Source organism: Watersipora subatra, chromosome 8 (assembly GCF_963576615.1).
Source record: "Watersipora subatra chromosome 8, tzWatSuba1.1, whole genome shotgun sequence".
NCBI lineage: Eukaryota > Metazoa > Bryozoa > Gymnolaemata > Cheilostomatida > Watersiporidae > Watersipora > Watersipora subatra.
The window spans coordinates 40313940-40327583 of record NC_088715.1 but is presented as its reverse complement, the minus strand read 5'-3'; the positions used below and the strand labels follow the sequence as shown (position 1 = coordinate 40327583).

General features: G+C 38.1%; 1 protein-coding gene across 1 annotated transcript; it reads left to right on the top strand.

Annotated features, from left to right (window-relative positions):
• On the top strand, positions 1-7398 carry LOC137402003 (mediator of RNA polymerase II transcription subunit 28-like). Its single transcript, XM_068088472.1, has 4 exons — positions 1-139; positions 1175-1291; positions 3179-3279; positions 7197-7398. The coding sequence occupies exons 1-4, from the start codon at positions 53-55 to the stop codon at positions 7318-7320; spliced, it is 429 nt and encodes a 142-aa protein (XP_067944573.1). The 5' UTR covers positions 1-52; the 3' UTR covers positions 7321-7398.
• The last annotated feature ends 6246 nt before the right edge of the window (positions 7399-13644 follow it).

Genomic DNA, 13644 nt, shown 5'->3' with positions numbered 1-13644 from the left:
CCTCTGAGCACTTTATTCCTTAGTAGGTTTGAATGCTGAGCTGAGTAGAACGATGGCTTTGTCGACTGTTGAGTTCACTGGAAACTGTGTAGAAGAGTTTGAGGAAGCATTTCACTCAGTCTGTAAATGCCTTGAGCAGGTAGATACCTTGTTACAAGTAGTTGTAAGACAACCTGATTACAAGTGGTTGTAAGACAACCTGATTACAAGTAGTTGTAAGACAACCTGATTACAAGTAGTTGTAAGACAACCTGATTGCGAGTAGTTGTAAGATGACCTGATTACGAGTAGTTGTAAGACGACCTGATTACGAGTAGTTGTAAGACAGCCTGATTACAAGTAGTTGTAAGACGACCTGATTACGAGTAGTTGTAAGACAACCTGATTACGAGTAGTTGTAAGACAACCTGATTACAAGTAGCTGTAAGACAACCTGATTACAAGTAGTTGTAAGACAACCTGATTACGAGTAGTTGTAAGACAACCTGATTACAAGTAGCTGTAAGACAACCTGATTACAAGTAGTTGTAAGACAACCTGATTACGAGTAGTTGTAAGACAACCTGATTACGAGTAGTTGTAAGACGACCTGATTACAAGTAGTTGTAAGATGACCTGATTACGAGTAGTTGTAAGACAACCTGATTACGAGTAGTTGTGAGACAACCTGATTACGAGTAGTTGTAAGACAACCTGATTACGAGTAGTTGTAAGACGACCTGATTACAAGTAGTTGTAAGATGACCTGATTACGAGTAGTTGTAAGACAACCTGATTACGAGTAGTTGTAAGACAACCTGATTACGAGTAGTTGTAAGACGACCTGATTACGAGTAGTTGTAAGACAACCTGATTACAAGTAGTTGTAAGACAACCTGATTACGAGTAGTTGTGAGACAACCTGATTACGAGTAGTTGTAAGACAACCTGATTACGAGTAGTTGTAAGACAACCTGATTACGATTAGTTGTAAGACAACCTGATTACGAGTCGTTTTAAGACAACCTGATTACAAGTCGTTTTAAGACAACCAGTCTGTTTAAACTGCTGCTTCTATCTCACGGTAAACCATATTTTGCCAAAAGGATCGGTTTGGGCTCTGGAAATACTGACAAACCTGTATGAGTGGCTCCTCTTCAAAATAAAGCCACTTTGGTCACTGTGTCTGTCTCAGATAGATGAGAAGAAACCGTTGCCTGAGAGCTTGAAGAATAACGCAGATGTGCTCGTACGCAAATTTGTTGATGCTGGCAGGGCCTGCGAGCAGTTCTTTTTACAGAAACATATTCAGGTATCTACACCTTTCTACTTTCTCTAATATTTGCGGATAAAAGGCAGCATACTATTTTGGTGATAGTTTCCACATTTAATCCTATAACAATCCTCAAGGAAACATGAGAAAAATGCAAGAGCATTTATACAACCCGGCTGTGGATCTCTTTCACGCATTGAAAACGCTTTGAAGTTAATTTTTAAGTGGCCAGGGTACAAATATTACTAGTTAGATTCAGTGTAATAAACATGACTTTGCTTTGCGAGCGTGCTGTCATATTTTTTCAAGCTTTATGGCGATTATTCTCTTCTATTTGAGGCGAGCTGAATACTGAGTGAAATGGCATTATATCGAAAGATATGCCGAGTGACAAATGTGTCATAACTTACTATGACACTTACATACTTAAAACTTACTGTGTGGACTCCTTTACTTTCATTAAAGGTTGACTTGCAACATAATTCACATTACAGTTATTTGGTATCATAAGATTCACCATGTCTTACTCTGTTGTGTTGTAGGGGCAAAATATGTGGAAATGTGATTACAAGCTCTTAAAAGCTCAAAAACGAGCAGTTAATCGCAGCCACACGAGACCGCCGTAGTTTATATTCTCTTTCCAAAACGGCTCAAATGTGACGCATTTGTGAGAGATGGTTTCTGTTTACACTTTCATGCAACCTTATTCGTCGAAATATTTTCACAAATATACTTCACGTATTCAATAAAACTATGTCTATTGTTCTTACGCGTCTGTTTTATCGTCATTGTAATGCTGTCACTTTTAGCAGTGATATCTTATAACTTACCGTAAAAATTCATTTAACTTTTTAACCATACCTCGAAGGAGTACATATCATCGTCTGATAATCATGACGAGCCTGTTGGTCACCTGTGATAATTGAAAAGTGCTGCAAAAATTATTTGCGAAGTATTGGGTCACATGATCAGATTACGATTTGCCGATTAGACCAGGCCGAAACAAAACTGTAAAGTAGCGAGCATCTATATTTGATACGGGGTCTCCAGTAAAACCCGATGTGTTTGTCATAAACTAGTACTACGATAAGTTTTATATTGAGCTTTGTATTGGCCTTTCAATTCACATGAGAACATACATGACAAGACGATAACCAAATTTCGTGGCTACGTCATCGAAATAAAGAGATTCCAATCTACGGCGGCTTTTCGTTTTTGAGCTTTTAAGAGCTTGTAATCACATTTCCACATATTTGGCGCTTACAACACAACAGAGTAAGACATGGTGAATCTTTTGATACCAAATAACTGTAATGTGAATTTTGTTGCAAGTCAACCTTTAAGATTGTCATTTCCCTTGGCCGTTTCTTTTGGATGTGTAGTTGTTCAGACTGGCTTTCTGATGATGGGCCACCAAATCGCCAAGTAATAGGAGTTTAGAGTGCTCCAACCTTGCTATGGTCATGAATAATTCATGGGAGAAGCATCAAGCTATCCAGTCGCATAGTTTTCATGATTTTTTCGAATAAAAGCCATGGAAGTTCAAACCAGAGTTGTCTTATCTAATAAGATTGGTGTTATGTCGCATTATTAATTGGTACAACTGCCTGATATAATGTTATTAATTGGTACAACAACCTGATATAATGTTATTAGTTGGTACAACTACCTGATATTATGTTGTTAGTTGGTACAACTGCCCGATATTATAATATTAGTTTGTACAATCAACTGATATTATATGGTTAGCTGGTATTTGAGTGGTTACTCTAGAATAATGGTTTCTTTACTCAGAATATAAAGTTTATCTTGACTAGAAGTTGCCTTCTCTGTGTTGCAACATGAGTGCTCAGAAGCGTAACTCGTTTTTGCTGAGTTGCATGTAAGGAGGTGATAGCTGACTCATACTTCTTACTTTTTGTACAGATCGCTGATTCCAAACCAGAACAGGTACTGAGAGACGAATGCAATGAACTTAAGCAGGAAATAAATAAAAAGGATGCAGCCATTATGAGATACCATGAGAAGTATGTATAACCTTGTGCTTTTCGAGTAAGGGTGACGTCTGACCAGTATTACACACTTTTACCCTGACAAATCTGAAAGAGAACTCAGTTTAAAGGTTCACTGTTAGAGTTTTCTAATCGCGTCTATTGATACCAATATAATAATTATCTTTGGTTTTGCGGTTATGATGTTATGTTAGGCAAACAGAAAACCAGTCTTGGAGACAAAAATGCTTGCTATGCAAACTTCAATATGTTCCATAAAAGACCTTTCTTTGGGCAAACCCCATACATGATATACGATATCAGTTCTGATGGCCAGCCATTGTGTGAGCCCGCGAAAATGCATATTTGTCATCCGCCAGTCTAATACATTTTCCTTATCTAGTCACCCACTACATGTTTTGGTTTCCCAGTATGGCAGGTAGTTATATTGCAAGTTCAAAACAGTTTCTTCAAATACCTGAAAAGTCTGTCACATATTTATATGCTCTGCAATAACTTTTGAGCGGTGATTATTGCATTACACCATATAGCTTGCATTACACCATATAGCTTGTACGTGAATTACCTGTTAAGTACTTATGAAGTACATGTACCTTTGAAAAACCTTTGAAGAAATTATTGTAGAAGTTATCTCTGCTTTCATACTTGAAGATTTTGCATGGACAATTATCAAATAATCTAGTTGAAATAATAATTGATTTTCATATAATTACAAAGCGTCGCAGCTGTTTCCGGTTGTTATTTTGCAAATAGCGCGTATCTGTCTGGCCATTTCTCCCACTCGATGGAACACTGTGTTTGCTAAAAATTCAATTCTCTAACGTTCAACTGCCAGTCTGTAATAGTATGTAGGAAAGATTTTTTTATTATGAGACTTTTTGCGTACAATTTAATGAATTTTTAAGTTTTTGAAATTTTCTTAATTTATAATATATCATATTATTACTTATTATCAATATAAAACTTTAAACTTTAAATTCGGCCTATTGGTCCTTGATACATTGACTATTGGTCCTTGATACATTGACTATTGGTCCTTGATACATTGACTATTGGTCCTTGATACATTGACTATTGGTCCTTGATACATTGACTATTGGTCCTTGATACATTGACTATTGGTCCTTGATACATTGACTATTGGTCCTTGATACATTGACTATTGGTCCTTGATACATTGACTATTGGTCCTTGATACATTGACTATTGGTCCTTGATACATTGACTATTGGTCCTTGATACATTGACTATTGGTCCTTGATACATTGACTATCGGTCCTTGATACATTGACTATTGGTCTGTGAGACATTGACGATTTTGTGACGTCTCATCGGGATGCAATTGCATGCAACCAAAGGACAACATAATAGTCACAAGACACTAATGAACTCAGCAGCATGGCGTGGCACCCTAAACTAGTACCCTGTTTACTAGTACTTAGTACCCTAAGTTTACTGACTTGCAGGAATATCGTGCGTTGTTTAGGTGTTTTGCATACCGTACTTCATCTTTTTTAGCTCTTGGCATATGTTAATAGCATATTATAGTTAGTATATTGTGCAAGGTAGTTTACTAAAAATTATTATTTTTTAAAAATTTTCAATTCTTCGTGTGACTGGTTAAATTGTTGATAACTAACATTTAAAACACTGCATATTTTATAGAATATGAACAGTAAATATTTAGTAACAGCAGTTGTGATGCGACTCTAGGTGCTTATATTTTAATGTAGTCTTGTACTATTTATATTAGTTGATAATATAACTATCATTAATATTATTATATCATATTTTAAATAAAATAATATAATTAATATTTAGATAATAAACATAAATGGTAAACGAAAATTGAATAAACAATGAATATAATACAACTAGATGAATGTCCAGGGAATAAAGTCTTTGTGCAAAATTTTTATTTGTATTCAACATACAACAACAGTTACTATTCTAACTTTCAAACTTAATATCACAAGAAAAGTGTTCTGTGCAGTTCAAATAAATTGAGAGAAAAAGTAAAACAGCTGTAAAAGTGTTTAAATGTAAATGTGGAATAATTAGCAAGCAATGGCTAAATAAAGTCTGTTTTGCTACGACTACAATGAAAAAAGATTTAGTAATAATACGATTAGTACGAACTGTGAAAACAACATAAAATATGATGAATAATATTAGTACAAAATAACAATTATTGCTTAGAGGTCTGTTCATAAAAAAGGTTACTGTTGCAGCAGAAGCTATCCATCAAAACTTTGAATACGATGATACTGGCCCCTCTCTATACTGGTACAAGCTTAATGAGATATCAGCCTGTCTTTGTTTGACACATTAGAGAGCGCATGTAGAGGCAATTTCTACTCGATATAATACAATTATCTACCTGAAAAGTATTTATTCTTTGCAAATTTAGCGATTGAACCTTACGGAAAACCAGACATAGGAGTGTAAGGGCACATTTGAAATTTGAAGATTGAAAAAATATCATAACACCTCTAATTGAATGTCATGGCGCTCTATTTTTTCTAAAAACCCTTTTCTAATAGTGGTGGTCAAATAGAAGTGGCTGTCAAATAGAGGTGGCATTCAAATAGAGGCGGCGTTCAATTAGAGGTTTTAACAATGTCAAGAAAATAATCGCACAAGGTAATATTAATTACATGTAATTAGAAAAAGTGCACATTTAGCATGTGTAATCGCGAAAAGGATACAGAATTAGATATAGATACAGATATATACAGATACTCCCACCCGACATTTACTCCCATTCAGCGTCTACTTCCACCCTGCCTCGACGTCCATTCCGCCTCGACGTCCACTCTGCCTCGACTCCCGCCCTTCGTCGATTGCCAGGGTCGAGGCTGCCTTCACCTCTACCACTGACGACGCCTTTACCTCCGCCGCCTTTACCTCCGCCGCCTTTACCTCCGCCGCCTTTACCTCCGCCATCTTTACTTCCGCCGCCTTTACCTCCGCCGCCTTTACCTCCGCCGCCTTCACCTCCGCCGCCTTCACCTCCGCCGCCTTCACCTCCGCCGCCTTCACCTCCGCCGCCTTTACCTCCGCCGCCTTTACCTCCGCCGCCTTTACCTCCGCCGCCTTTACCTCCGCCGCCTTTACCTCCGCCATCTTTACTTCCGCCGCCTTTACCTCCGCCGCCTTTACCTCCGCCGCCTTTACCTTCGCCGCTTTCACCTCCGCCGCCTTTACCTCCGCCGCCTTTACCTCCGCCGCCTTTACCTTCGCCGCCTTTACCTCCGCCGCCTTTACCTCCGCCGCCTTTACCTCCGCCGCCTTTACCTCCGCCGCCTTTACCGCCGCCGCCTTCACCTCCGCCGTCTTTACCTCCGCCGTCTTTACCTCCGCCGCCTTCACCTCCGCCGCCTTCACCTCCGCCGCCTTCACCTCCGCCGCCTTCACCTCCGCCGCCTTCACCTCCGCCGCCTTCACCTCCGCCGCCTTCACCTCCGCCTCCTTCACCTCCGCCACCTTCACCTCCGCCGCCTTCACCTCCGCCGCCTTCACCTCCGCCGCCTTCACCTCCGCCGCCTCCACCTCCGCCGCCTTTACCTCCGCCGCCTTTGAGCATCAAGATTGCAACATCAAGATTCCTAAGCAGCATCAAGGTCAAAAATCTAAATGAACGCTGCTCCTGTTTTGTTGTGTGGCAGTATTTTACGAGAAGTGGACATTGAGCAGTCGCGCAGTCTCGGCTGCGAGAAAAATATAGAGTAGCTCTAATAAAAACGATAGGTAGGCTCGGAACGCCTTCAGCTCACCGCTGTTTGGAGCACAAAACAAATACGTGTCGGGATTATGCATTGGCTATTTCACAACAGTCAGAAAGCTAGCATTGTACATAGTTGAGGGTACGTACTTCCATATGTACTTCTATATGTTTCCATGTGTTTTGAAGAAGTTATTTTTGTTGACAGCTTGAGAAACTGGCAGCAAACTTTGCGCATTGGAGCAGGAAGAGGAGCCGCAATCAAGTCACAGCAAAGTAAGGGCGGTTTAGGTGCCCCGCCGACATACACCCCATCGCAACATCCATCTTGAACTAACAAAGCCCTTGTGTGAAAAGCTGTGGTTATCCTATGATTGTTACTATTCAATATAAATACTGTATAGTGTACATTTTTAAATAGTGTAAAGAAATTGACCTAGTTCCTCTCTTTGCTCCATAAAGAAACAAACCACTCGAGTGCAAGGCAACAAATGCATATTCTCTATATATACTCTGTATTATACATAAGAATATTTTGTATATTTCTATGTATAATACAGTTAAATATGCAATTAACATAAGCAACTGCACATGGTGAGACTTCCGAGTGTTCTGCATTGCTTCTGCAGCGTCTTTCATATCTTCTTGCTTAGCTTTGGCTCCGCCCCTCGGTAGCATGATCGACTCGAGGCTTTCTAAACATTAGTTTACCAGTTGACATTCGCTGATGCTTCAGTCAAGTGCTGTAAGCTTGATCATAGTTGAATTGGTCTTTTAACTCCGCACTGCCTTGAAACCATGGAATGTATGCAAGCGGACCAGGCTTGGCAGACTTAGTCTGCACTACTCTGTCTTATGCAGAAGGAACAGCGTTTTTGACATAAGCGTGTGGAACAAGATGTAGGTTAGGGAAGTGTTACAAATCTATTCATCTCCACAGAGATGAATAAGTTTATTATAATATTATTAGCCAAAGATGATTTAAATTTGCAAAATAACTCGATGTAAACCTTGTCTTTAATCTACATTTTTGTTCAATACTCCTTTATAATTTTTTAATTTAGTGCTCTACAAATTTTTACATATTTAAGATGTTAACACTCAATTTTGTATGGCAAATCTTTATAATTACTGTTCAGGATTTCAACTAGTCATATATTTTCCTGTTTTAATTGGTCTTCTTAATTTTTAACTAACGTAAACTAAGTGCTATGACTCATATTTTACAATCTCTAATATTAGTCAATATCTCAATATTTAGTGTATAATATGAGTCAGCCTTATCGGCTGATATTTGCCAATATTGGCCGATTTTTGCCAACATTGGTGGGCATCTGCCAGCATTGGCCGACATCTGTCAGCATTGGCCGGCATCTGCCAGCTTTATCATATACAAGGAAGCGGTATAGTAAATTAGAAGGGTTTGTGACTTTAAAAAAGTAATAAAGGAGGTTTATGAGAAACAATAGAACTCAGAAGATAGGGCTTGATGTGCATTCAACCAGGCGAATGTAACCTATGATTGGATTGCGAATAGACAGACAGGTGCTGATCACCTCAGACCAGGTACATTCAGTATGTTACAATTCTCAGAACATAGGGAACTTGAGTGGAGAGTGCCCCCAGCGACAGAGAAAACCTGTGAGGCAGGGAAACTCCAAAGCGTCCTGAGTAATTTGTTCTTGTGCTCGAGGACCTCGACAATGGTGGAGCGGTATAGATCTGAATTTTGCCCCGGTGTGCAGAGAACAACTAGCTAGAGTTACAGCTGCATGACTCATCCTGATCAGATCAGGGTGAGGATGCCAGCCCAAGGCTGATACTCCCCCCTAAAAGACCCATTAGGTTTGGCCCAAAATCACGTTTTAAGGGGGTTTTCAGATCATGGGGCAGTGTCAGTGAATTTGCTACTTGAGGGGGTTTCCACAGCCAAGCCAGTAAAATGGCCCATGTTAGTTATCTTTTATTTTGCTGATAACAAAAAGCCTCTATTTGCAGGCATATTATCCAATAAAACGGAAACTGTAGAAGAATCCTGAATGTAAGACAGTAGTGAACAATTCATATTTAGTTTGAGATTATTGGTGTAAAAATTAAAGGAAAATTTACATGAGAGGATGACTTCAAATAAGTAATGCAGGATAACTTATACAAAGATAAATTGATTGATATATACTATATACAAGGGTTCAGGTCTGAAGAATAGATCCTCTATGAGTATTGATTGTGGCAAGATTGATTGTTATTAATAATTGAATGACTATAATATGGTCTGTACCATCTGTCTGGGTAAGTATCATTGATGTTAACTTCTATGGTTTATCTGCAGTGGGTTAATTATGCTTTCAATTGAATCGGCGCTTTCGTGTACAAATTCTAGCAGGTGTTGATAGTTGTGAGTGTTAGGGAATATTTTCTTTCTTAGGTTGGTGTAATTGCTGCATCTGTATAGGTAATGGTGTACTGTTTCGTCCTCATCCAGGCATGTGCATGTTGGTGTAAATGTTAAATTGAGTTTGTATAAGTGATATTGCAAGGTTGTGTGGCCTGTGAAGAGCCCAGTTAAAATTGATATTTGTCTCCTTGGTAATATAAGTGGAATAGGGTTTTTCTCCAGATGATCTGATTCTAGGTCCATTAGTAAACCAGTAGAACAGTGTCCTGTTATGAGATGAGTTTTTCATCGGCGTTGTCGATCATTAATTAGTTGCTTTTGAATAGTGGATCTTTTAAAATGACTTGCTGACATATCTGCTATAGTTGTGTTTCTACCATTTAGACTTACAATGTGGGAATGTATTTTTTTCTGAAGTTTGCTTTTTGTAGATAACAGTTTTTGCGAAATATCTTTGTCCTATTGCCATTCTACAGTATGTGTATATGTCTCTGAAGCTTAAAGACTCAGCTGTAGGTATGTTTGTGATATGGTGAAGTGCTTCCGTTGAGGGATTAGTCTTTGCTCCTAGTATGTTTTTTAAACAACTATGGAGAGAGGTGTCAGCCTTTTGATCCCATATAAAACTATTGTAAAACACTTTCGGCATTATGGTTGATTCTAGTAACCTTTTTAGAATAGTATGGCTTTAATCCTGCGTTGATGAACGAAAGAAGTAGTCTCCATTTTTTGGCCAATATCGCTTTTGATTCTTCTCTTTGTGTGTTGAATGTTAAATTAGAGTCTAGAGTTAAACCTAAAACTTTAGTAGAATTGGTAATGCTAATGTTTTCTCCGCTGACTTGAAGTTGTTTTGGGTTGCAGTTGAACCAAATAGTATCTGTCTTAAAACAGTTTGCTTTCATGCGCCATTGTTCTAGCCACTGTGTGAGCTTCATGCAGTTGCTTTCCATTGTTTCATATAGTAGTATTTCAATTGGTCTTGAGCAGATAACTGAACAATCATCTGCATATTGAAACGGGGTTCCATTCCATGAGTTTAGCATGTCTCTTGTGTAAAGTATAAAAAGTATAGGGGATAAGATGCTTCCTTGCGGCAGTCCTATTTCGCATTGTTTTGGCTGTGATAGATGGTTGTTAACTTTAATTCTGATTGTTCGTCCTGTGAAAAAATTAGATATTAATTGAAAGAAGGATCCCATGGGCCCATGCTCATTAAGGTTTCATTCAGCCCAAGTAATACCAAGAAATTGCACCGAAATTCCAGTCATCATTTTAATGCAGATTGCATTAAAATCGGCATGTCTGCTGATGGGAAAGGAAAAGAAAAGAGACAGTCGACAGTGCATCATTTTAGCAACCCTTTAGCAATATACTCAGAACAAATGATATGATATTTGTTTTGAATATATTGGTATAATTTCATTGGTATTCATTATGTTTTCTTTTGTAAATGAAAATGATGATCTGATGGTTGATGTCTGGAATCAGTTTTATTAACTCTTTTGCAGGCATAGCGACATTTTGTCGTTTTGCGATACTGACGCTAGTGGGCAGAGTGACTATTATGTTGCCACACCAACGGTTTTTATAAATTGATTTATGGTTAGCTAATTGCCTTTTTGTTTAATTTTTTTACGGATAGTAAACTACAATATATTGGTCTCTGTTAGCAACAAAAAATAAGCCATTTGCAGGAGAAAAATCGATCGTTTTTGCAATACTAAACAAACAAAAGGTCCGAAATAAAAACGTATTTAAATAAAATTGTGAATTTTGTTTGTAGGTTTTTTCTGCTTCATCAATGCATGAATCATATTATCATATTGAATGTTTAGCAGAGCGTGGAACCTGGGCGCCCTCTAGGGAACTCCCAGTGTTTAGGGGGTGTATTTCAAATTGACCAACCAGGTGAATGGGGGTACAATATCCAAATTCAAATTGACTAACCAGGTGATTGGGGGTACAATATCCAAGTCTGGGCCTATCCAGGTGGGTGTTTCGTTCAGAGTATCAGCCCTGGGGATGCCAGACGCTCGAAAAGGAATGTAGTAGCTATACCCAAAACCCCACAGAAGTCTACAGGAATGATTAAAGGCAAAAGACAGCTGCAAGGAGATCCAGTAGCGATGCCCAAGGCCCCTCTACAGCCTGAAAGACAGATTGAGAGTGCCAGACATCCCAACAGGTGTGCAGTAGTGATTTTCATGACCCCATAGAAGTCTACAGGAAAGAGTGAGGCTGCCAGGTGTTGAAACTTTTCATTAGCATATTTGGAGACATTGTGATGAAACTCTATATTCGATTATTTTTTGACCTGCAGCAATATAAAATATTAGTATTGGTAGATTTGTTTTCAAAAATGTAAGGTTATAGTGAGATTCTCTTTTTACTGTACAATCGCTTAAAAGAATGTTGAATGTGCTATCAATAGAATTTTGTACAGGAAAAGTTTATTAATAGATAACACAAAAAGTTGGGCAAACAGGGACTGAGGTGAAGTCAGTGGTGGCTTATCAAAGATTGTGAGCATTTGACACTTTTATTGATATTAATATTTTTCTTAAATAACGAAATGGAGCAAGACGGTAACTCATTTGATAATTAGTGTGTTGTATATTAGCTTCATTACAATTCCAGGTAAAACTGGAGCATTCACTTATCAAGCCGATATTCATCTTATCCATTTAGTTAGGTTGTTAATGTGGGCATCCCATACCAGGTATCTGTCTTAGCTTGTCAATGTGTGCATCCCATACCAGGTATCTGTCGTAGCTTGTCAATGTGGGCATCCCATACCGGATATCTGTCCTAGCTTGTCAATGTGGGCATCCCATACCAGGTCTCTGTCCTAGCTTGTCAATGTGTGCATCCCATACCAGGCATCTGTTCAAACGAATTCCAAAAGATTTTATCAAAGATGTCTCCCAAGGCTCCAATTTAAATAAGTTTATTGGCTTTCCTAGTTTTATTTTGATAATTTATCATTGCGATGTACATTGTTTTGTCCATGTTTACAGTTAGTTTATTTGTTTTGCACTGTTGTTCAATTATTTTTAGTTCATTAACCATATGTACGTCATTATTCAAATTGCTAGATTAAAAAAATTAATTTGTATCATCAGCATACAGAATAGGTTTCAAATGATTAGTACACAACACAAGATCATTAATACGTATAAAAAAAATAAAGTTGGACCCGGGATAGAACCCTGAGGAACACCACAATTTATACTTGCTAAATTAGATTTATAGTTTTCTATAAATGTTACCTGTTTTCCATACTCCAAGTAGTTTTTATCCAGTGAATAGAAGACGGTGAACAGTGCTTTGACTTCATTTGTGAATGATTATATGGTGGTCAATGGTATCAAATCCCTTAACAAAATATCCCCAGAACTGCTTTGTCATGGTTCATTGCATATACAATTGTATTTGTGCAGTCAGTTCATGCTTGAGTAGTGCTTCGATTTTTTCTAAAACCGAGATGTTTTGCTGTAAGAATGCTGTTCTTTTCTAAATAATCAGATAATTGCATGCTAACCAAATTTAAATAAAAACTGGCAATATAGATATTTATTTGTAATTTGATGAACCCTTTTTAAACAAAGTTTCTACATTTGCAGAGAATATTTTGAACATGAATATTTTGAATATTAGAACATTTCAGAGAATATACCTAACTGTATGCTAGTCTTGACAAGAACTGTCACTAACTGAAGCCATTCTAAGAGCATTTGAATGGTAAAATAGCCTCACACAGGAATCAAACCCAGGGCTTTAGATGCAAAGGCAAGCATGCTACCATTACACCACTCGGGCAACTTGCAATGCCATGAAAATAATTATGAATCTAATGATTAAGCATGATCCCTAATGGCACACTTCACTGCTGGAGCCAGCGTACTAGTGTTTAAAATATGAGCTAGAGGGTAAGCCAAAGTAGGTGCCGCACTTTTGACCGCTTAACTACGATGGAGTCTAATCCTGTAGCTTTGTATGCAATCAGTTTTTTCAACAAAGGTTTAACATAATTTTCATTGAGACTGCCAATGTGGAATTGTAGGCCTGTTGGTAGTTCATAGACACCTGCATTGTCCTCTAGGCTTAAAGTGTTGCTAAAGGTTTTGGCTAACGTAGCTCCTATACATGTAAAATATAGGTTAAAACAATTGACTATATCTTGTGTTCTGAATTTCCGCATAGTTTTGTATAATTGATTTTTGAGCGCCACTACAAACTGTTGATTTACCCTGTCACT

Coding starts and splice junctions, on each gene's coding strand:
- LOC137402003 (XM_068088472.1), top strand. CDS start 53: ATGGCTTTGTCGACTGTTGAGTTCACTGGAAACTGTGTAGAAGAGTTT. Junction 1,292..3,178: donor TTTTACAGAAACATATTCAG/GTATCTACACCT, acceptor CTTTTTGTACAG/ATCGCTGATTCCAAACCAGA. Junction 3,280..7,196: donor ATTATGAGATACCATGAGAA/GTATGTATAACC, acceptor TTTTGTTGACAG/CTTGAGAAACTGGCAGCAAA.